This window comes from Haliaeetus albicilla, chromosome 16, assembly GCF_947461875.1.
Source record: "Haliaeetus albicilla chromosome 16, bHalAlb1.1, whole genome shotgun sequence".
NCBI lineage: Eukaryota > Metazoa > Chordata > Aves > Accipitriformes > Accipitridae > Haliaeetus > Haliaeetus albicilla.
In genome coordinates, this window is record NC_091498.1 from 28,131,770 (window position 1) to 28,157,856 (window position 26,087).

Here is a 26,087-nt window from a genome sequence, read left to right on the forward strand (position 1 = left end):
CCAATATTAATAAAAAAAGCTCTCTTGCCTGGTGAAATTAAAGGGGAGAAAAATCAGGGTGGACAGACAGAAACAGTCATTTTACAGAACAGGTCTAACTGATAAAAGACTTTAGACGGTATTGAATTTAAGTCCAATAATATTCAAAATAGTAGCCCCTTAATGTACATGAATAACATGAATAGTTTTGCCAGCTAGGGTTTAATTATGAAACTATTGATTGTAACGGTTCAAGGCACAAAACGATCATTAGACAGAAACAAGGGAAGAGATTCCTTCTGTGATATATTACCGTTGCAGGGAGGCCTACATTTTCTCTGAAGCAACCAGCTTCGCTGTCAGAGAATAAATACTAGGTCAGCTGCAGGTCAAGATGCCAGGTTCTAATAAAAAGGGAAATCATTTTAACTGAAAAAAAGAAACAATCCTGGATTTTAGACTGCTATCTGAAGCAGGTATCCAGGGTAGGACGGTATCCAGGATTATTGTATACAACAGTGGGCCTTCCAGCTTGCCCCCCTTTATTTGTTCTCTGTGAGTTCAGCTGACAGAAGACCAAGTTTACGCTCGGTTTGGTTGCGGGAAGGAGAAAGAGTGGGAATTTGGCCTTCTTGCCTTCATCTGAGGCTAGCTGAGCCAGTTCACGCAGCAGTATAGGACTACCCAAATTTATTCAAGCAGTTGTCACACGAGAGGGGACTCTGAACGTGCGCTCCATACTCTTCTTCCTGCTGACTCTTAGCTAACACGGAAAGGGCAGGCGGTGCGGTTACCTATGAATCATGCAAATATAGACATCATTGAAGGCAAAAGGATAGCATGTGCTTCAGAGATTAGATTTGCATTTTTCTTTATCAGGAGGCATTGAGTAAAAGGAATCTTCTGATTGCTTTGCATTAGAAAAGGGCAACATGTTCACTTGCACTACATAAAGATTTAGCATACTCAGTGAACAAAAATTCTAATCTTTCATTTTAGGCAGAGCAAGCGTTGGGCAGAAATCATTAGATCTTTCCTAACAGTGGGGAGCACTTTTAGTTTTAGTCTCTCCAATGCTGGTCCTCAAGAGCTTACACAAGAGCTCTGAGAAGCAATGTAAGGTTGTCCGTGCAGGGCGCTGGATAATTCAGTACTTCTATATCATTTTCAAGCTACCCTGTGCCATACCCAGTGGACAGTAGTTTGGGTTTATTCTTCCTGTGGTACTTACTGTGTCTTATCTTTACCATATTTGTATCTAAAAGGTAACATCGTAATGAACTGTGAATAATCACAGAGTAAAAAACTACCACAGGATCTTCAGACCACCATCGTTTATACGGCAAATCTGATTTCTGTAAAAATGCACATTTAATCCCAGGAATTAATAATACTAATAATGAATAGAAATCAGGTAAGAAACACCACCTGTGTAAATTTCATAGCTTAAAGCAGGGACTCTAGCTTTATATTCCTAAGACTTAATGGAATAATATAAAAAAATGATTCTGAGACAATCACCCAAAGTGCTATTTTCAGAAGATATAAAAGAAAAGATAAGATCAGAAGACCTTTCTCTGCACAGAATTATTGTGGTTGTAGAGCTGTCAACAAGGAGAAGCACAAGCAGGATTCATTAAAGAAATCATTGGACAAAGTCCTCCATGCTAGCAATTTACTTTTTTTTTTTTTAACATCATAAAAAGAGATGTGGCTTTTTTTTTTTTTTAACAAGCAGCCTCTGTTGAGAAAGTACCCTGCACTCTTAACTTAATATCTCAAGACTTTTTTTCCTCTAAACAAATTTAAAAGCCTAAAATAATAATAGCCCGAGGTCTAGCTGTTTACAGAGTTAATGCCCCAATCACTACCTAAACTTGCTTAATTTCTGTTCCCATGTAGCACATAGAAAGGAGAAACAGAAAAGTTCATCAAAGCCGAGTCCAAACCATATGTTATGGAGCCCTCCCAGAGATTTGCTGACAACCCACTACCCACATTACCTTTCGCAAAGGGAAGGACCTTAAAATTTTGCAGCAGATGCTTAATACTTTGCAGGCTCAGATCCAGCTTGACAAGTTTTACTTTTGACTGGAAAGCCAACACACGCCTGCCGCAGCATCCAGTAGCAACCGGCAGCTCGGCACCTTGCGCAATCTTTCCAACGGCTTGAATAGTTCTTAAGTCTTAGCCTGACTTTCTGTGAGGCATATCTATATATTGCCTTAATTTGTTTAGTATACAAATTGTGAACTGTTAAGAGTTGCACCATGCTAGTAAAACAAGAATAAAAACAAGAGTAACAGCTTTTCACTTTGGTAGTGGTTTATCCTTAAACCATCTGTTGCTGGAACACCTATAGAACTGGGACAATCTACAGCACAGGATTCAAAAGTGATGTTAATGTCCTTCAAGAGCTGTCTGAATGTACTCATACACCAAGCACAATAAGGACTTAACCTTAATGCAGCATTAGTTTCTATAGTTTTCTGTATTTTGCTAATCTGTTTTAAACTCAACATCTCAAGTTAACTGTGTTAAGAACACTAAGCTTTCCACTGGAACAGAAATTTGTACTATAAAGGCAGTACAGACTTCAGAAAAAAATATCAGGTAAGGGCTTCATATTTCAAAAGAAGCATGAATTCATTTTGTCAGTGAATTAATTAGCCTCTTTTCTGCAGCGCAAAAACAAAATCCACATAGGGTAATAACTGTTCTTGGTCCCCGATCCAATTTATGGACCCTGACAGGCAGTCTAATGGCACAGATGATTTTTAATAAATCAACAATCTCAGAGCAACAAATCAAAAGCAGCAGCAACTAAAAAGACTTCAAAATCCAGTTTGACAGTAGACCTAAATAAGCATATATAGTTTGATTTCTACCAGCTATAAACCCAGCCTCTGGATTTTGGGGATTTGTAGGTAATCACACTTTTGGCAATCTCAGCGTTGACTGTTACCTGACTGAGTATTTAGGCATGTAAATTTTTTATATGAAGCCACGTGTAAGGAAAAAAAAAAAAAAAGGAAAAATCCTCTCCCTGCTAATTTTCACAACTGAGTTTGTTCCAAGTCAAAAATGCGTATATGACTATTTATTGATAAAATATATGCAAAAGGCTGCATCCTTGAAAAATAGGCCTCAATGTATTACATATGAGAATATTAAAGGGCTGTTAAATTCTCCAATCTCATTATAGCTTTTTGTTTCCGAGGTTCCTTTAAAAAAAGTTACCTTTCAAATTCCATTAATGCCTTGGATTAAGTCTTTCCAGCTGACTTTTTATACAACTTCTTCAGTTTCTGTGCAATAAAGAAGCCTCTTGCTGTCTTTACAAGTATCATCAATAATGTTCAGCTGCGGATACTCAATCACTCAAAACTGGTCATAAGTTTTAGCAATCCAGATGGAACAAGGCTGCTCTGTTGCCCTTAAAAACAGTCCTTTGTGTTTCTTCTGGAAGAATCAACCATGAAAGACAGCATGTGCATTTATGCGTTTCACTCTGCCTGGTGCCCTAAGCAAACAATTCTGTAAAGATCTGCCATTTCTGCTACTGTCACACATTTCGCATCAGCTAGGAATTTTATTTAACTCCTCCCCGCCCCTTGTAACTTTTTTATTTTAATAATCCCAGTCAGTGGTTTAATTCTAACAGCAGCAACAAGAAAAAATGCAAAGGAACCTACTTCATCAGATGCTATATACATCTTACTTGAGCTGGCAACAGTTAGAGACCCCAGATATGGGCAGAGAAGAGTCACTTGGACTGTGGGTTTTGAATCTTCACTGAGGAGTAGAATAAACCTAGTTTCCTAAGTGCGGAGCAAATCGATCATAAGATTGTAGTAAGTGATTTTAGCATGCCAGGCAGAGAAACAGGGAACTGAATACGACCGTAATATATTTAGCTGCCCTTGTTCCTAGACAGAAAGGATTAACCCCCACACCTAAGACTGAACCCCAAGCGGGATGGGGCCACGGTAGTGATGAAAGACATTAAGCCCACCGACATCCACACCACAGTGCCATGTTCCTCAAAAGGCACATCCCAGCGCAAGCCCAGATCACAGACGTGATTTTCTCTGAGATTTCATCACGGGCTCAGAAATGTGAAGTTCCCTGGACTGTTGCTGAAGATCTGACGTATCCCACGAGCTTTCCAGCACCCCAGGAGCAGGTACAGCGTGCTGCCGCTCCTGGCGCGGGGCTCCCGCGGAGGTGCCGGTCAGCACACAGCTGCCTGTTCCGTGAGGTCCCAGAAAGTCTGCAAGATGTTTCCACTGCAGTGCTCTGCACGTGCAAGCTCTTTTTCCCAAAGGTGAAAGAGTACTGACGATGCAACGAGGGCAAGGAGTGGATGGACCCACACAGAAGAGAAGGACGGACAACAGTAGAGCAAGACCAGATGGAGTCTATCGTCTTGCTTTTCCCCATTCTCTTATAAAGTACAGCCAGACACTGCCAAGCCAGGCAAGATAACTATTTACCTTTCCTATTCATAAATCACTTATAACTGATGATTTTGCATAACGCGTCGTAGGGTTTGTGGGACTCTTAAAAGCATGTAAAGAGTGAAGTAAAAGGACAGAGCATTTATTTAGCTTTGTACTGAGCAGATACTACTAGCACATGCAAAAAGGACAATAACGTTTTATGTTGCGGTGGAATGTGATTACATTTAGAATGTCTTTGCTTTACTGCAAAGCCACGTTTATGGCCTAATTAAAATACAGGATGCAGTTCAGAATTGGATAAGATACCAAGGAATCTATATGAAAGCAAGTCTTCAAAGATCAGAGGGTTCCTTTGCCCCTTTGTGGACTGCATGTAAGCCTAAATATACACATTCTCAATTTACGGTTTGAAGAAGAATTTGCTATGTCAGATATTCCACAGAATACTGCTTTCAACATTTGTGCTATTTTGAAAGCAAAAAAACCGACGACAAACAAGCAAGCCCAAAACTAGCATTAAGGACAAGTGTTAGCAGATAGTTCAGCATTACAAAAGCTTACATACATTAAATTTTGTGGAAAAGAACCCTCCATTATGAGAAGCACAAAGCAGAGTAAACCAAATCCCTAGGATTCTGAAAACACGGAAACTTTTCTCCACCGTAAACAAATAGGAAAAAAATATTTTACCCTTACAGGCCATTAAGCTGTGTCTCCATGGCCATCCTTATCCTTTGTTTGGCAGCCCTGTTTTCTGGCCCTTTCTGCTATCATCTGTCATAACAGGAAAGCCTTCCCCAAAACGCCCGATTATCTCAGTCTAGCTGCATGAACTGTATTTTCTAAAAATGAACTTTATTTGTAAGCTCTGAAAAGAAAAGAAAAAAATCTAAGCACATAAAAATTGCAATAGACTATTCTAATGGGAGCACAATTAGCAAGACTGTATCATTCATTTGCCTAGCTCTGTCCCACTTCTCTGACAATGAAGAACAAGAGTTATTTCTGGGAGAGTCAGAAAAATCCCCAGTTTGAGCAATTATTACATGCAATCATGTAACTAAATAGGAAGTTTCATACTGGGAGGCAAAAAGCCTACAGTAGAAAGCATGAAAATATTAACTACAAAGTGATAGATCAAAGCACCTCTCTTTCTCCCCCTCCCTGCCCTATTCCCAAAGGCTATTATTTCTTAAGGACCAAGCAAGTCTGCTTGCCAGTGGCAGCTCCCCTACACCCTTTAAAAATTATTACACAAATGTTTCAGAACGGCAACACTAGCAGATTTATGGTTATTCACTGATGTTTACAAATCCAGAAACAAATTTAGGATAACTAGGTTATCAGCCATACTAGCATTCACCCGCAAATATGATCCATAATATACCTCAATATTCTTGTTCATAGACACAACATAAAGGTCCTCCAAAACCAGAATGAGACCACCCAAAAGGACAAACCACACTGCACACCTCCAGAGCAACAGAAACTCTGCCCCATCCCCCACCCCCTAGTGCACACATTTCTGCTGAAAAAAGGCATTTTTTTAAGTTATCATCTGGGAAGCTGCAAAACCAGCAAAGCAAGAGTTGGACAATCTACAATGCATGTCTAGACAGGGCTTACAGCCACTAAAACTCCAGCCACTTCAGACAAATAACAGATGCCCATCACTGAACCAGGGTCCTAAGGTCTTTTCGGTATCTAAGATTGCTCAGAAGGTGATTCTTTGAGCACTTGTATACAGTCATACGTACTCCAGAATCAATAGCTCTTAATAAAATACTAGCTTTCTCCCAATCAATATGCGCACATCTATGAAAGTAGCATAAAAATGAGATCATAGCAAAGCGACAAATGTTAACGTATTATTTCCTTGTGTATAAAATGCACATTTAGATTAAAAAAGGAAAAAACAAGACCTGCAAAAGCCTTTGTCATACATATTTCTCACTGTCAGAAGAGCCCATCAGTCATAAGCACCATGAACTTTATGGAGAATTTTCTGTTGAGCTTAACAAGCTTTAAAGAATTCCTTTGTTTCAGAAATAAAGGCCTTTGGAAATCTTAAATCCAAGCAGCAAATACAAAGATACAACAGCAGAGCAGCAAAGTGCTGCGCATTTCACAGATGTGTCAGTTGTTCCTTGGCAGACTAGTCTCATCCACCAAGAAACACTGCCTTTCAGGAGCAAATCCCCAAATTACACACTTGTCAAATCCAAGTTAATATACTGCAAGTTCCTGGCCTTTGTAGAGGTCCAGTGATTGCATCCCTGGTCTTAAATCAAAGCGGTAGGAGTTTGGCACTCCCATATTCCGGTGTGAATGGGCTCCTCTTCCTCTGTATGGGATCTCTTTGGAAGAAATGCATGCGTATGTGCCATACACCACACAGATTTTGGTCACACCAGACTCTAGATACTACACTCTGCAAGATACACACATGCATATTGGAGAAGCATTGAGTCTTTTTTCCTAATAGTTTCCAACAGTAATGTGCTCATTATTACTGAAATTAGGCAAGCCATATAACCCATTCAAGCACCAAAAGCAAACACTGCAGAGAGTCTGTATCTGGCCATTAGTCATCCATCCGACATTTCTTCCTTGTCTAGCTAAATGATGTGTTTAGACAGAAAAAGAGGATATAGCAGGGCAAATAGAGAATTCCTGTCCACCATGATCAGCATTGTGCCTGGCTAACCAGCTTTTGGCAGCAGACATTAACACAATCCAGGACTCTTGACAATCAATATGGGAGGTTTAGGCCACATCTGTCTGTCTGACTTGCCAACTCCACACACACCGCACCTCTTACCTGGGACCATTCTTTAGAGCATCTTCCCTGAAACACAACAACACTCTTGCAGCTCAATGAAAAAAAAAAAAAAAAAGAAAAAAAAAAAACCCAAACACCTCACACCAACACGCACAGAAAAACCCCACTCAAAAAAACCCAAAACCAAAAAACCACAACCTTCTGTGAGACACCAAAAGTCTGGGGGCACAGGCCCAGAATTTTCTGAAGGCAAAACCATGAAGTTATGAAGAAACCCCCCTTAGAATATTTTTGTACTGATCAGCCACAAATCTAAAAATAGGCTTTTAGGTTACAGATGAGAAGAATAAAGCATATTCATGAAAAGAGATTTTAAATATTAAAAAGGGCTGCAAATAGAAAGGTCAAAGCATTCTCCGTGTTCACTAAGAATATGACAAGAGTTGACAGGCTTAAATTGTGGCAAGGGAGGTTTAAGGTAGCGATTAAGCAAACCTTTCTAAATGGCTGAGTAAGTACTGGGAGCGGGGAGGGGCGGGGGGGAACAGGCCACTACACAACACAAAAAGGGGTTTAAGGAATTTCCCTCACTGAAGTTGTTTGGGTTTTCTTAAGAAGAGATAAGACAAAGGATGGTTCAGGGTCCACGGATCCTGCCTTGAGGGGGAGTGGTGAGCCAGATGCCCTTCTCCATGATTCAGTTACTTCCATGATTTAGTAGGAGAGTTCAGTTCCGCGTCTGAAGAACAAAGGGTTTGTTACAAATGGTTTCTGGAAACAGAATACAGCACGGGCGAATTTTTTACTTGTTTGGACAAAGAAGAGGACAAACCCTGGCTGTTAGAGCTCCAAAAAGATCAGAACTCGATTGAGTAAACTCTTTCCCAAAAGCAAGTTACGCTCCTGAAGGCATCAACACTTACTGTGGAAGCAGATGACTAAAACATGAGAGCTTTTTGCTTCCAGCCACTGACATCGATCCTGCAGCTGCTGCATGTTTTCAAGATACCACGTTCCCACTGAGAAATCAGTGTGGTGGCTCTCGTTCCATCTCTCACCTCACGGACTGCTTGTAGTAATCGCTAGATTGAGGAATCAAGAATTCGTGCGCCACAGAAATGGATTTAGTCCTATTGTATCAAGGAGGAATCCTGCCATAAGAGAGCTCAGGACAAACGCTGACCAGGTCACATGGAAAGGCTTGCCCTTGGCTGTTCTTTAGACAGACAGCTTCATTCACGGGTCTTGAATGAGTATTAAATCCATATTACTATTTTTAAGCATGAGCTTAATGCTTAAGTTTATGCGTAAGCACGAACGTGCATATGCAAAACAATTTGAAATACTAAATTTTCGTGATAGCATACATACCAGCACAAAAGGCTGCAGCTAAGAAATCATGTAAAAATGCTAATTATGCCTAAGTCAAGAAATACAACTATCAGCATGATTTGCGGTCAGCTGTTTAATTAATTTTAGTATTAATAAAGTTACAGAAAATCAATGTGTCAAAAGGACTTGAAAGGATTATCAACTAGTCTGGACAAATCAGCAACACTTCCATGCCTAGAGCACAGGAAAGCACAAAGATGTTTAATTAAACTATTTACCAGTGAGGAATTTAAATCACTATAAATATTACATTTTTAGTACATTTTTTCCTCAGATTGAAAGCACTTAGGAGCAAATAATATGCAGTTTCCCAACGGCATTTTTTTAAAGGAAGGAATGTAAAATATGTTGCAGCTAAACCCAGTAAATGAAGGTGAAGTCAGGAACAAAAGAACGTAACGTGGCATTTAAAATTAGAAGACTGGGGAATAATTCCACTCCAAAGTAACAAAAGATGTTACAAAAACTGCACGGGAAGACGAAGGAGAAGATTTATAACATGAAGGTCACATGGTTACTCAGGGCCCATGCACACTGTGCTTCAATGAACTGCTATTGTTTCTTGGGAAAATATCAATACCTATAAAAATAAATCTCACTGTTCACTGAATCCTTGTCGGTATAGGTCTGTGGTTTTCCCACATCTAATTTTTCTGGCTCTGTTTACTAAACTCCACTGCTGCCACTGTCTCAGCATGAATTTGGGCAAGACACTCCGCTGTGCCTCAGCTTCCCCTTTTCCAAAACAGCAATTAAATACTTATCAGCCTTCTAGGGATACATTGAGAAGCTACCTTATCCATGTTAGTACAGCATTCTCTGACAATAAAAAAGAATCACCCTTTTTAGTATAATTCTAAACAGAGCTTCCCTATGGCAAGAGTGCACTAGTTATCTCTCTGTGGGACTTATCTAAAGCCAAAATGAACGTGATTGAAAGCTTTCTCTTGAGTTAACGGGGTTTGAGTCAAGACCTGCGTGAGTATCAGCCATCCGACGTGGAATCGCTCCGGTTTTGTTTTGCTGGATTGACTCAATATTCTTCTAGTCTTCTGTTGACTCATCCTGCAGAGCAAAGAAATGCTCTCCGATGCAAGCAATACTCACTGGTGCATAGATTACCTGCTGCCCAACTTGGCCAACAGCCCACTGAGGGCCTTGAAACAAATGCTTCTGCGTTTCAAGGCACCTAGAACTAAACAACATTTCCCTTCACAGTTCTGGGAAGAGAGATGCTATTGATGCAGTTCAAACAAAAGAGTACTACTTAACACTAGGAGCTAAGTCCTGTCCTGCCTTTTAGCACTCGACACATAAGGATCTCAGGAAAGGAGAGACCAGCAGAAGACCGCTTTCTTCCTGCTGAGTTAATACAAGCATAGTGTCATCCATTCGGGTCGGCTTAAGACTAAGCTCCAAACGCATTTGGAAATGCCCGAGTTGCCCTGAACATAGAGTGCGGTGAGAAGACAAGCCCACAAATCAAGACACAGCTTGTAGAAGGACAACGGGCTGTCCTCAGCGTGTAGAGGACAGAGTGGACTCCAAAGCAGGGAATGCCTCATAGCAGTGTACATCAATATATTAGTGCCAAGTAAAATCAGGACAGTTCAGATCTGCCTGAGGTCCTTATCCCCAGTCACACCCATTGTGCTGAACATCTCCTACTTAATCTCTAAACGGCGACATAACTATGACCCCAACCCAATTAATATTTTCATAAAGTTCCTTTAAAAATTATGTAGTGCTAGGCAAGATACTCACCGATGATATCCTTTAGAACAGCGCGACCTAAAGAGGGCTCTTCCCCAAAACATACCTGAAAACTATTCCACCACGGACCTACCTTCACTGCTTACTGACCCAGCCTTGGGTTTTCAACTAGCAGACATGTCTATCAATTCACCAACTCCAGGCCATCATGTGAACAGCGGTAATATCTGTTTACTGACCTCTGTGCACATCCAAGACCCCGCACAGCACTTTGAAAGTTCAAGTGCCACACCAAAAATATTAATGTTGCTTTCTTGAATGCTCATTTAGTTCACCGAAAAGGAAAAGGTGGGAAAGAGGGTCAGTAGATTAGATTGCAGAAACAGCAGTGTCTTTCAAACAGTGACTGTATTATCAATTGGCTGCCTAAAAGCTTCTATTTGGGTCTTTCTCAAACACATACAGCGGTTCTGGATAAGAGGTCAGTCTCCTGCCCCTTGAGATTGCCACTTCACAACCGTGAAACTTGCTGCATTATTAGTATTATTATGGGGTCAACTACACCACCTTGAACCTGACAGGTAAACTCCAGCAACAAAAATCTAAAGGCATCAATTTTAGCGATAGCAAACAATTTTGAGCGTTTGTTCTAACCATAGCAGGAAATTTCTGCAGTTGAGCTGCCTTTCACAGATAGGAGAGGGGAAGAAGGGAAGAGCAGAAGGGGGCTGCTGGGTTTTTTTCCCTTGAAATTGAGATTTCTCATAACTCTATGTTTTGTCTATGCTTTAGGCACAACTTTTCTAATAACACGCTGCAGAAGGGATTGTTCTGAAAGGTGCATTAGATTCAAAACTGAGTGCCACTCCAGAAACCACATGGGATAGAAGTGAAGGGGCTTATGGGATAACTTGTCAAAATCATTAGGTTTTCTTACTCCCTCTTCTCTACCCATACCGTAAAACAAATTAGCATATAAACTAGAGACTACCATTTAAATTCTAAACAACGTATTTCTATATAACATCAATTTTTCTACACAATTAAAATACTGAACGACGTATTTTGAAAATACTTCCTGTTTGAGATAAGGGCTTGCTTTTTTGCAAGTACCATATAATTAATTTAGTGATTCATTGCTTAGCGAAGCCAAAGGTAAAAAACATTATCACACAAACTGAGGACTGAAAAAGGGCTAAAAGCACAGTCTGGTATTCAAACATCATGCAGAACTGCACAACTCCACAGAAAAATCGGGAGGTAGATTCCTTTCACGGAGTAAAAACATCTGCCAGCATACCTTGGTGCATAAAAAGGAGGATGTGTGCGTATAGGTCACACCGCATTTTGGCAGAATGTGCTGCTGCCATACGTTGCCTGGCCAGATAACTTTCCATACTATTTCTTGAAAACATGTCCCTAGGCCAAAATGGGCCGAGTCATTCTCAAGTCCAAAGGAAGTTTCTTCATTTTGCAAAAGGGCCGTAATACATGCAAATAGAGGAATAAAAATCTCTTGGCAGTCTCGTTTGTAAAAGTCTTTTTTAAGCTTTAGTGCATAGCAAGTTTTCAGCGTCCCATGCAGCCCCAAGGAAAACACTGCAAAATGAGGGATTTTTTTCTAAACGGTTATCATAGATGTTAAAGGCCAGGAATCTCTATCATGATCATCACGATTGTCTTCACAGAAAATGCCAGTACTATGCGAAGAGAGATGAGACCCACCCACACTGTTTCCTCTTCATATCAGCATGATATATATAGTTATTACAGATAACTTATAGCCTATTAAGATGAAAAAGCATTTGTTTACTTGACTGAATGGCAGTGGGACATAGAAACTATATATTGTAGTTTCAAACTACAATTCAAAAATCATACAAATTCATTTTCAAAATCATACCGGAGAACAGATGCAGCCCATCAAAAATCAAATTACAAGATTTTTATTATGTAATTTATAATGCTTCAAAGAGCATGAAACTAAATAATGCACTTTTGAAGCAACCTCCCAAACCAGTCTGTTAGAAGAAAGCAACCCAAGAGAACTTATTTTTCAACAAGCAAGCAGGGTAAAAACCTGTGGAAGTCAATAAAATGCTTTAAATCAGTAGATTCCAGTAAATGAGAACATCTGGAGCAGCAAATCTTGCTGCCATTTTCAGAATGGACAAGACGGTGATTTACCTGAGAACAGATAAACAATCTGTCAGTGTCACTGGAAGAGACTGAAAGAAGCTTCCTATTCAAGGGTAACTTTTCTTAATAAAACTGTGTCTTTCACTCAACAACTTCATTAACATTCAGAGCTCAAAGCTCTAGGAACAGGTGAGCAGAAAAACGCTAATGTACCTTTCTTGGTGAACGTAGGTTAAAGTTATTGCTAGGCTGACCGACCTGTCACGAAATACCATGGGATGAACCTTAACACACTGGATCTTTTGCCTATGTGAGACTGAATATTGTTTATTAAAATAGACACTACTTAATTTTAAATCGTAGTTCAGAATTTAATAGAATTGTAGGCTTCATCCAGAATATTATTGTCGTCACTCTGCCTCTGTGACTGCATTTTCTATGCAATCAGCACAGCTTCCAACACAGTAGCTTCTTACTGTTAACCATGGGAAGTTCCTACTCCACAGTTCTCATCATCAGAAATGGGAAATATTATTCAAAAATTGTTTGGGGAAAAAAAGTTTCATCAACACCAAAACAGTACAAATTAGTTTCATTTGAGAAAGATGCAGAGTTATAAGAAAACACTCTGGAAGCTGCATATTTAAAATTCAGCAATATTCAAATGAATTTAATTTTCCTCAATTCAAATTGACCTAGCATTTAAATATTCCCTTCCTTTCTTTTTATAAAGGTAAACCCCTCAATATCAAATTGAAATACTTCACTGGGCTTCAAAATTGTTTCTGATTTACGGCTTCCACATACCACTGCTTTCCACTTTTGGAAAGCCGCCAGAGCACAGGGGCCAGCCACCAAGGCCACCAAGCACGGGCCTGCCCAGCGACACACACAGAAGCTGCTCGACAGCAGACGATGACTTCGTACCTTGATGAATTAGACTCAGACTTCCCAAAACAGGATACCTCCTGCTCTACAGAACAACTCTGCTTTTAGGTGAACAGTGTATAAAATACATGCGATGCTGTGCACATGCCTTAAAAACTTGTTAAACCTTGTCTTGAACCCATTAGAGCCTGACCCCACATAAACAGAATTCAGCTGTAATCAGAACACCAACCCATCTCAGGCTTTCAGATTTGTCCCCAAATGCATGGCTCAATAACATGATAATTGATCATTTATTTTGTTTGAATAAAGAGGAATAAATTTTCAAAACTGAGTAATAGCTACAATCTATTTTGCTTCTGCCTGCTGTACGTTGGTGCCAGCATGAGGAGGAACTAGTTAAGTATTTGGTGCCTGATTTTTTTTATTATTGTTATTTTTTTAAGATTCGTGAGAGGAAAAGTCTGTATAAACATAATGCAAGATACAAAACCAGGATTCGTGCTTCTATTGCATAACACTTATTTAAATACATTTATTATTGTAACATACATTTAAGTCTAGCTATAACAGGCAATGAACCAAGTTTCTCCTCAGCTATGTTACATACTTGCTATGCTTTTTAACTGTGATGTCAAAAAAGAAGTCATTTTTAGCAAGATAATAAACCTGCAAGAAATAACTATTTCACTCATTTATTACTTTGTTCTTATACCCGTTCTGGATTTTTTTTTGCACGTGCACTTGAAATGAATGTTCACCCATTACTGTCAAGCAACTTGTCCTACTACTTCACACTTTTTCTGTAAATCACAAATAACACTGCTTTCTAAATCATTTGCAGGCCTAATGATAGTGCCTTGCTGGAAGGAAAGGAACATTAGGAAATTAGTAGCACATATATGGAAAGCAAGCGTCAGATTATCAAAAACACTTTCCCCATCACTGTGAAGGCCACTACCTCACACAGTACACACATTTAGAACAATATCGAAGGTCTGAAACTCTTCTGATGTGGCAGGTTGTAAAATATCAAGAAAAACTCAAAAGTTTACTCAAAAGACACAGATTACATAGAAATAATGACTCTCTGGGCAAAAATCAGTTTCCTGACAGCTACTTAGCATCAGCCTCTCTCAAGAGGTAGGGCAGGACTTTCCTACAGTTTTTATAAACTACATAATCTTAGCTACAAGACATGCTGTCATTGTGAAAGTCAACATTTTCTATGACCTTCCCTAAGGACAACATGTGCATTACAACATAATTATTCTGGGCTGGAAATCATTCTCATATTGAATACTCCTGTGCCATCTTTCCACTTGAGAAAATAGCTCACCCAACACAATTCTAAACATGGTATTGTGTCAAGATGACTTCTTTCCATTTCAATAAATCTGCCTGATATTTTCCTCCTTTGCCAGACAGGTGCACCATCAAAATAATCCCGAGATCAGCCTTTCTGGAACGTTGTGATTGAAAGATGTTATCCAGCTAGGTATAGCTGGGCTGAGCATTTCAGCAGCTTCTCACACTTCTCCCCAAGATTGCCAGAGAAGGTCCCTTAAAACTCTCTACATGGAAATGAGACCTACCTACTTACTGCTAAGAATTTTTTAGAGCTCATTTTGCTGACAGGTATTAAAAAGCAATCACTAGATTTATTGTCTAATGCTATCCCACTTGTTCTCTTTTTCTAAATAACACGTGTCGTAGTCCTGGAGACATTAATTCTCAGCATTAGTAACAACAATTTCCAAACCACCTCATAATAACTGGGTTTGAGGACTTCATACATTTTCAGGTTTGCTTTTACATATTTGTCTCAGCTGTGTCCAGAAACAGATTACATTCTCCTCCTGGATAACTCCTCATTTCAATCCACCGACCAGTTTCAAGCCACAGGTAATAAAATGTTATTTCTTCTCACTACACATGTGATCTGATCTCAGCCTTCGCACCTTGCACGCAAGCCAGCCGCGGGGCGTGAAGGGACCGTGTCGTGGCTGGCATCAGTGTGCACACCACAGGGCTTCTTGAGCCACCTTCCAGGTTAATCCCAGAGGGCCCATACATAGGAAAGGTACCTCACACCACATTTACCTACCTCACTTGTGCCTGAATTTTATGGCGGCAGAGGGGCCGCTAGTACGTGCCATTCGGTACGGCACAGGGACTGATTAGAAGCTAAGTAATACACACAAAACACAGAGTATAACACTACTATCGCTGTATACCTGAGAGCTCACCTGTACAGGAGAAATCATCCACACGGACGTATCCCATGACACAGTCACAACGATAGGATCCAGGCAAGTTAACGCATACAGTATTGGCATGACAATAATGCATCTTGGCAGCGCACTCATCAATATCTGCAGGGAAGAACCACCGAGGAAAGTTACGGTCAGGCTTAGTAAAATGAATAACATGACACAGTATTAGAATAAGAGAAAATAAATTCCATTTACAACTCCAAAGGCAATCTAGTTTAACTCTAGCATTAAAGAACAAGGCAAATTTAGCAGAAAAGTATTCCTTAAAACAGAGCTAAAACTCTTATATCATAGTAATGGGTTCCTTCCACTGTTCTTCATAAAACCCTGAATTTTTTTAAGTCTGGAAAAGTAACACATACATTTGGGGGTTTTCCATGACAATGTTAAAAAAACACCAAAACTGATGCAGAGTTTTCAAACACATAAAATAGCGTCAGATGTATGCAACACTGAAAATCCTAACTCTGCCTCATTGGTAAACTAAAGCATGAGGGCATAGTAACTCTGCACAGCACAGTATCAGTTGCAGTGCTGGACAGATACGACATGGCAATGTTTGTCAGGGCAATATAGCAGATTCAACCGCTGAGCTGATCAGAGAGTATTCCAGCCCTCCAGCTTCACCCAAGTGCCCTGACAATGCCCTGTCCCTGAAACACACTTCTGGAGTTACTGAACAGTGCCCTGTGCCACTTCCACATCCCGCACAAGCAGAAGATTAAGCCAGTCACCTAAACCCATTCTAAGCCTGCTTTACATCACGCCACTGGAAAAAAAAGATAACCAAGGAGCAGTAGAAACTTGACCCCGTATCTCTGTTTGCTTGAGTAATCTCCACTGCTGCTGCAAATCCACTATTCAAAATTGTTTTCACAACAGTGAATCAAACCTACAATTTACTTGCCTGTTTAAATATCCCAAAGCTCTGTGATATTGTAAACTGTTAAAATCTTCCCCCTTCCTTCCCCACAAAACCAGGTATTACACTGAAGAATTCTCTTTATTTTTTTCTCAGCAGGACAGATTTTTCCCCTTAGTAGCACAGATTTTACATAAAGTAATTCATGGTTTTCAAAAGATTAATTCTAGCGTTACATATGTCCACACAAAGACAGATGAGTCAGACCAATTTTTTTTCCCCCTATTACTTTCTCCTTGTTATCGATTGCTCGCACTTGGGAAAGGTATTAATTGACAACACAGCTGAAGAGCTTCCTCAGCCGGTGGGGTACAGATGAGTTGGTCACCCCACAGTGTGGTCTCCCACCGCATCCCTCTGCACAGCCACCTGTAGAGAGCAAGCTACCGTCTCCCTTCTCCCTCACCACACAGGGCTTATTATGGAGACACAATGGAAGTGCTACAAGGGGTTAGCACCATAACGTCAGGATTTAACCCCAAAAAGTGTGGGGAGAAGTTAATTTTGCACATGCTGCGTTCTTGATTGCCTACATGCGGGTATCCTGTTTAACCTTCCTAAACCAAAGTAGCTGCAGCTGAAATACACCCACATTTTCCAGCCTCTGAAAATGAAACACATGCCAGCTCTACTCACACTTTCTATACTACGGACATCTGTCCAGTAGGATCTACTAGCTAAATCACTTTGTGTTGGCCACCAAACAGCTGTCAGTTGGCAGTGATTTCTGACTGCTGCCAACTTCGGCTGAATTAGAAATGATGGCCTGGAGGCAAAAGACTTTGTATACCACTGAAAACACCTTGAACTATCTCGTTCCTGCATTTCTGTTGTTTCTGTTGCAGTGCCACTTGATGAAATGAATTTTAAAAAGTCAGGAGCACCAATATATGGAAGATAAAAGCCAAGAAAAATCCTCCCACATGTCTTGTTATCACACCACTGAGTGCTGGAGCCACTTGGGAAACACTCAGGTGTTGACGTGTGTTCACACTGTTCTGCTTGCAGCCTCTTTTTAATAGGCTTTTGGAGCATAGCTTTGAGGAGTTTTGTTCTTGCATATCTAATAATTTTCTAGCATAAAAGGGAAAGGAATGAAAAGATGTCTGAAAAGAAAGCGAGAATGTCAAAACAGCAACCAATTCACCTGAAAATTAACCTTATGCGCCACCCTCTACCTCCATCTTCCTCACTGAATTCGCTGGACATCACTCCTCTTTCTTCCCCCAGATGGAAGGGAGAGGATTAAAAGTCTTAAAGGTGAAGGAACTTTGATTTACTGCAAGCAAGGCCCACTTTACCATAAGACAACATATGAGAATACCCAGAGATAAAAATAAAATTCACAACTTATATGAAAATATCGCTGTGGGAGAAATTCTCAAAAGAAGACTAAGGACTTCAAGTGATGACTTGACTATAAATAGAGGAATTGAGTATGACTGACACTGGGTTTCTGCAGAAGTCCTTGAGTCCAGGAAGAAAAAGACTGGGCCTAACAAAGGAAGCAGAAGGAACAAAAGATACCCCTCTTCAAACTTTGCTCATTTATTTAACTCTTTTTCTCAATCTTACGTGGTGCATTTTCCATAAACCTTTTCAGTATTTCACATCTTCTTTTACTTTTGCAGTAGCAGCCTTCTACTGATACACACATTTCCTTTACAGAGAATAATATTGAGAGGTCAAAACTGGCAACAGTATTTTCTTATTAAAGCCTGTAGGGCAATGCTAAAGCTGTTGTTCTGGACCACAATTCTACAAATTCTTGTAAAAGCTTAGGTATTCATCACAAAAAGCTTTGGGTTTTTACTTAATATTGTTAGAGTAAAATCCATAAAGCACACAGTGGTACATATCAGCTCAGTTGTAATGGAACTCAAATTGTGATTCATATGTATAGATTGCTTGTCGCATTTGAAATATTAGAGCTCATCTTCTAGCGGTCTTTTGAGGTGATAAAAATACATGATTTATGTTTCTCTCTAGACTGGTGAAGTAGTTTGTTTTTCTTTTAAAAAGGTATACTTACGGTCTTTAAAATGAGACTTGACACAGCATAATGATCATTCACATATCACCAGCTTCCATCTACATAAACTAGCTCTTTGCAACAACAAAGACATTGGGGCTTCAGTTTTCAGTAAGGACCGCTACATTACAGGGTGGGTTGGTTTGGTAAGCTAGTGCTATTCTACTGGGTTCAAGTGTTTCCTTAACAGTCAGCAAAATAGGGTTCATTGCCTATACAGAGCTCTCTTTACCGCAGTACTCACCTACCCCGTAGCTAATCAGTTAGCACCGTTACTCCTTACAGTTCTAAATAATGGTCGTGATCTTATGGGGAATTACATATATATTATCTTTTATTATCTGTGCCAGCGCACTCAGCGATGCTGTGCGTACACTGGGACAAAACTCAAGAAAGGTATCTCAGTGGAGCTACCAGCTTAGCGCCTGACGTGCTTTTTGCTGCACAGCAGGCACCGATCACCTCATACCAACCGACGAGTAAAACAAGATGGGATGGAAAGGCAATACAAATGGTGTTCAACCCGTGGCCAGTGAAAGAGATTTTCTCATCTGCAAATGTACTTTACAAACTTTACAAACCACTTAATTCTTTTCACGCCTGACTTAGAATCTTATCGCTAAAAATTTATAATATTTAAAGATGACAATGAGACACCAAATCACAACTAGAGCATCTTTTAATGTTTGTCCCCTTCGACAAGTCACATCAAAACAAATTAATCACTGCTGCAAAAAGGGCACGGTTCCTGTTAACGGCGATGGGAATTTTGTCCATCCACCCAAAATGGACCTACTATTTTTTAAACTGTTAGTCCTGTAATAACCCCGAGTGAACAATCTTGAAACAAAGCACACTCTGCCTCTGGAATTCCAGACCACTTTTTGCACGCATTTAATAATAATCCATTTGGACACTAGCAGTATCATCACCTGTTGTTCAGGGCTTCGTAGTTTAACTACTACTAAACTATAACATTCAAATCAACACAAAACAAACTATGAAGTGCTCCAGAGCACCAACAGATGATGTATTTGGAAATCTGCTAAGTATCAGAATCAATTACTCCATTTGCAACTATCTCCCAATTACTCGCTTTCTGGTTGAGGAGCATATTTTCCCAAACTTAATTCTAATTTTCAAGCACTCTGTAAGGAAGCAAAGACAGAAAATCAAAGACAGGGAAAAAAAAAAAAGGACGGCTTTGCAGAAAGCTCTGATCTCTAATTCATGACTCCCAACTAGAAAACATTATTAAGTGGGGGGGGTAAATCCCCCTTCGCTCTTTTGATTCCAGTTAATACTATGCCTTGACTTGGAACTTTATTAAACGCTGGTCTAAATAATCAGGATTTTTAAAAATGTCAAATCAACCTGTGATGTTATTTAAATAATATCAAATCTTACAATATGTTCACAAGCTGATGGAATCATATAAACAAAGTTTCCAAAACAGTGGAGCACAACAGCAGTGGAGCATATGAGAGGTCCTAAATTTTCCATCACCGTACGCTTATGCGAAAGTGAACACATGCTATTTTCCCTCCACTGACTTAGCAGCTCCTTGTTCATTATATTTACTTTTTGTTCTCCAAATCCTCCCTGATTCTGTCCTCTCCTGCTCTTACCTCCTTTCCACTGCCAGACTCACTTGACTTCAGCTCTGCTTAACCCCCCCTTTGTTTTTTACCCTCCCACTGCCTATTTTCTTTCGCATGTGTCTAACATACCCCATACCTGGTTTTTACCTTTAGCACAGGGTTGGCTTCTCAAATTGTGCAATACAACCCTCAGGCAGCCACAAAGCATTAGACAGCAGGAGTCAGCAGTTCCCTGCAGGCTGGCAGCAGCTCAGCTTCCCCCAGTTGCCCGAGTAAGAAAAGACTAATTATTGGCTGCAAATATTTAGGCTAACCTTAAAACTGTTTACCAACTTGGACTCCTTGATAGCGATTCATCTCCTCCAAGGCAGGGCAGCAGTACAAACACAGGCCGCCCTCGCTGTTCCTCTGACTTAGAAGGACGGAGCTGCTGCCCGGTCAGAGGCAGGGAAAAAACCCCAAACAAAAGCAGATAAGCCAAAGGAAAATTTCCCTTTTCTCCTAAGGCTCAGAAATGTTACTGTAATGTCATTACATAACCAACTAGCTAAAAATGCCTTCATAAACTAGGGCTGGTGTAAAATCACCTGGGAATCCATGAGCAATAAAATAACTATCAATATAATAACATCAGGAAGTACTATCACTTCGACTTTTAGAGCGTCATTAAAATGGTGCAGCCTCTTCCTGCGGGCACAGCGTAAAAGTGCTTTACGTTGATATACCTACTTTACGATCGGGACAAGAGTATCAATATTCCAAATCTGCTTTCTATCAATTTCACTGCCCCTCTAGGAATGACAACTCTATAACTATCAGGTTAAACAAACAAACAAATAAATAAATATTTTAAAACACACACTCACATGCAAATCACACTTGAACAGTCATACTTGCCAGTGAAGACCAGCCCCAAACTAACATAACATTCCTGAGGAGGACAAAAATAAAAACTCAAGTGAAGTTACCTTCCCCTTCTGTATTTCAGTGCTGGTAAGCTTAAATTCTTTTACCAGTCACACGCAAGAAAGCAACTGGTCATTCTCTAACAAAGATCACATTAGCACCCCTTGCCTACTTATTTCTCAGCTACATTAGTAAACAGTCCATCCAGCAGTCATACAGAGAAGCAGTTGCTTCCCAAAATCCGCTCTGGTGAAATTCAGCCTTAGACATTAAAATATTGCCTAGGTACAAGATGAGCTTCCCCTTATCCATCCTTGTTAATGTTTACAGTAACACACAAATCATTAATCTCTTTACTTTAGGTTACAATTTTTTGCCTTAAAAAAAGAAAATAAAAAACCCAAGAATTTTTCATAACCTGAGTCTCCAATGATCTGACCAACCCTTTGGAGCCAGGATATTTCAGCTACAGTCATTTGGGTCATCATTCCTCAAAATATCACAACCCTATCATGAAAGACAGCACCAGACTCTTTAAAGCTTGCTGTCCAGACTATCTAGTGTCCCTCTAAGTGAGATTTTCCTTTTATTATTCTACTAAATTCTGCTCCTCTCACAGGGAAACTGAAAATTTGCAGTTCCACTCTCCCTTGTGCTTTCCATCGTTATGCTGGCAATTTACAATGCATTATTAAATGTCTGCGTGGTTGGTTTGGGGGGATGGTCCTCAAGAGCCTTGAGATCTCTTAGGATAAAAACAGTTTATTTAAATTTAAATTTTTGTAGAAGATCATTTAACTCAGTTAGAAAGCTGCCGCTGATGTGTTAGCATTAAAGAAAATACAAGTAATGTGGCGGTGTTTTTAACAGAAAGGAGATGTTTTCTTAACCCTAAGTGAATGACTGCGTTCATTTGATAAATACATTAATAGAAGATGTTCACAGACTTCTAAATATTACTTTTTTTAAAATGTTTGCAGCTATAGCTCTTAGGGATGGTATCTCTGACAGTTGCAAATAAGTTATTTTAAAAAATACGTGGCCAGAATTCACACATGATAATGCAGCTTAGAGAAGACAGATTAAAAATAATCACAAAAAGCAGAATGAAATATTTGGGGGAACAGGTTTTGGCTAACGGCAGCAGCTCAGTCATTTGCTCAAACATGCCAAAGCAACTAGCAAAAACAAGTCAAGATTCTTCTTGTATAACAACAGCCGCTATGGTGTTCAGAACTTAACTGAAGTTAAGAAAGATTGCTTTATCCAGGATTATTCAAGTCTTTTAATTTTTTCTTTCTAATTATTCTTTGAAAATATACAGATAGTTGTATTCAGAATGCACGGCAGCAGAATGGGCTACTAAGCAGTGTGCCTGAGTGGGTGTAAAGACTTTTCTTTAAAGATGCTGCTGCTTCATTTGCTCTTCCACTAAGTGCCTTATGAGAGGCTATGTAATGAGCAAGCTACTTTGCAGTTTCGGAGTCTGTCTGGCCAGCAGGATTCAGAACTTCTACCCAAGTCAGTGCCACCGTCTCTGCTCTCCAGCTACTCTCTGGCCTCTTGGACTCAAATCAAAACAGACTAATGTCTTTGAGGACACTCTGCTATGAGGGACTCATGGATTCCGAGGAACACTGATTACGTCCTGTCATGGACATTATGGCTGCGAGGTTCTTCGTCACCCCTAGGTATTTTAACATACTCAAGAATACCAGCAGGTACTTCAAGAAAGAATTCTATATTTCAGGGAAATGACCTGGTGTCCATCAGAAAAAAACAAAGAACACTTTTATGTCCTCTCAAGCTGTATTAAGCCCTCTGAAGAGTAAAGAGTAAGATGTGGCTGCTGATGATTATAATGGGACCACTTCAGCTAAAATGGAGTTAATCCCAAACAAGCTGGTGCTGGCCATACAGGAGTTGTTGGCTCTAGGAACTTTGCAGGAGCAAGCCTTCAGCAGGAGTTGTCGTCCACTCTTTGGTTGAGAGTACACAGGGGATTTCATGGGTTACAGAACTATCACTGTATCCCTCGAGAACAGGGCTACGTAATGAGCCAGCAGGGATCTGTGCTATCTGTATCTATAGTCAGAGCAATATTCTGGCCAATATTGCCAAAGATGCTGCAATATGTAAGAGTTAAATTCAGACAACGATAAAAGATAAACTCAGAAAAGGAATGCAATTCAAATATGATGCATGTGGAAATCTTCTCTTATAAAAATGTGAAATTAGAAATAAACCCATGTAGCTGTAAGTCCCATGATGGTGTTAGCTTGTTCTTTCATATTAGTTTTTGTCTTAAAAACAGCTCAAAAACCGTTTCCTGATCTTTTTTATTATTTTTTTAGAGGTGCTGTGTTCAGTAGTTCACATTATAAACTCTTTCCTCCATCACCCATACTTATTCAAAGTTAGGAAATAATCATATTTGTACATGCTACCTTTCTCCGAATAGAAGTCTTCTTAAAGCTTCACTCCAAATGTTAATTCTGGAATAAATAAAAATTCCTACAAAACTGCTAAGTACAACATTGGGGTATCCAAGGTTCATCCTTGTAAATGTAATAAATGCTTGCATGGGCATAGCGACATGTATCCCAATGAAGAAAATACTGCTTAAATTCACCACAGTAATCATGTTTGGCAGTTCACCAGAAATGAAACAGTACACAAAACACGAAAAGCCACCGGCTTTTTCCATCCCGCAGCAGGCAACAGACTGTGAGAAAATGATGACATTCCTCCCTAGGCATCCTATATATCTTTCCCTAAAGCAGGAGGTGTTTTGGGTATCTCCTAGCTTTTGAGCAGAAGACGGTGAAAAAACGAGGCTCATCAGAAGGCATATGTGGGACAACTTCTTGCCACCAAAGACGATTTGATAAGCCAAAATGTAAATTGCGACCTATACTGTCGTAGTCTGTCAGCACAGCCCATCTCCAGGCAACTGCGAGCTTTAAAAGTTTGGAATCGGCAATTTGACACTATTCTCCATTACTCCCTTGCTAAAACGCAGAGTATAAGGACAAGGGTGTCTGATCTGTGCCATGCTCTTTCAATGAATCCAATACAGATCAACAAGAATGTGAGGGTCTGTAAAGTCTATTCCCTTACATATAAGGTGCTCGTCAGTGCAATACAATTTGCCTATCTGGGACACAGAGGGAGTTAACGGCTTTTCCCTGACTAGAACTTATGATAGAAACCTCAACAAATTACTACAGGGACAGGAGTAGGAAGAGTTATATATAATAAATTTAACTGGACTACTCTCCCTTAGTATTTAGTACCACTCTTTCACCCATTTTTCTTCTTCAAAGGCTCTTAATGCACAAGAATTCATTCTAAATCTAACTACTTCATGCTTGGCTGTAGGAGTTACCATTACATAAGTCTACGACAAATAAAAGGTTATGCTACTACTGCTCCCAAATATATTACAGCCCATTAGAAAACAAAGCAATACAATCACCTCATTCTTACAAAAATAGCTGTGTTCCCTAGAAAGACTGCCTCTAGTTTACTGATTACATAAATGTACTCCCAAAGCCCTGCTTGCTTTGGCTTTGATTTCACTTATGAAAGAAACTCCTTTTGGATCTCGGTAAGCACTGATGAAATAAATACTGCTGTTGGAAAAGGAATGTCAGATTTCCGGAATAGATTCACCTCCTTATTTATCATTATGTTTTAATCTTTCTAAACATTCTTAGAGATAACAGGGGATGCTTATATGGGGGGAAGAGGGGAAAGGAAGAGGTGAGGGCAGTAGTGTTTTTCTCTAATCTTCCAGTCACCTGCATTAGCCAAGAAATGCGACACATTGAAATAACTATATCCATTTTCATTCAGCTAATACCTTACCTTTTCAATCCCCTCTATCTGATTTTACTAATGGCTAAGGGTGAACAATGGATTACTATATCAAAATGAACAATTCTTTCTTCATGCCACTATACTGAGAGCAATTACATTAAATAGCTGGTACCATCAGCACTTGTCTCATACCATCATCCACAATTTTTGCTTCACTGTTCTGTTTTTATCCCTGATATTCTTACCCAGTTTGTCTCCTTCTATGTCCTGCGATATTGACTGGCTTACTCTTTCAAATCCACACAGATGCTATCTTCAAATGATAAATTGTAGAAGGCTACCCGTATAATTGATCTAGAATCCCTGTGCCCACTGCAACCTTTTACTGTGGCATTTTGAAGGACATTGTATCTCTCTGAAAAATTAAATGCTGATGAAAACTGTATGGTTTGGGTTTGGGGTTTTTTTTTCTTTGGCGGGGGGGGGGGGAACGGGACGGGACACAGGGAGTGTCTTTGCCATGTCTGAAAAAACCTACAGTCCCTGAAAAACTACTGGTCTTGCATTTTATAATGACTTTTAATATATCTTGTTATAATAAATGAGACACGTGATATGTTAGTAGCAAAAAATCATAGGAAATTAATACTCCCCCATTGTCACACTGACGTAATTTGTTCACTCAGTGACCATTTGTGCAGTGTAAAGCAGCACACAGGTAATGGCAAAATATTGTCCCATGTTGATAAACGCTCACTGTGCCCTGTCTTCTCTATTTATGGTCTTCACAACGCTATCTGCATTTTCCTAAATGTTCTCCCTTAACATCTTTTCAACCATTTATTATTCACCTGTTTCCATCACATCTCGTTTCTCTATCCAACTCTGCTGAAAAATCCATGTTTAAACATTGAACTTAAAGTGGCAGACTCATCACCATTGCTACGTTGGCAACTATGCCTCTTCACTGCCACGCAAACCAAACCAGGTGGTTTCACATGATAGAGGATTTACTGATTTTATTTTCATGGGTCCAGACTATTCTCTATTAATCAGGGTCCACAGAGGATTAGAGACAAATATCTTATTCAGGTACGAAAGTTATTGATTGTTGCGAAACAGTTCCTTTCCTAGTATCCCTCTAAGCCATGCTAAACACCTTTGATCTACAT

The 26,087-nt window shown here is 39.7% G+C and overlaps 1 protein-coding gene across 5 annotated transcripts in view; it reads right to left on the reverse strand.

Moving 5' to 3' along the window:
- Positions 1–26,087, reverse strand: part of NELL1 (neural EGFL like 1) — a 299,225-nt gene that overhangs the window by 138,055 nt on the left and 135,083 nt on the right. For all 5 annotated transcript variants that reach the window (XM_069804084.1, XM_069804082.1, XM_069804087.1 and 2 more), the window contains exon 13: positions 15,606–15,731. In XM_069804084.1, coding sequence (XP_069660185.1) covers positions 15,606–15,731 — 126 coding nt within the window. The remainder of the gene's footprint in view (positions 1–15,605; positions 15,732–26,087) is intronic.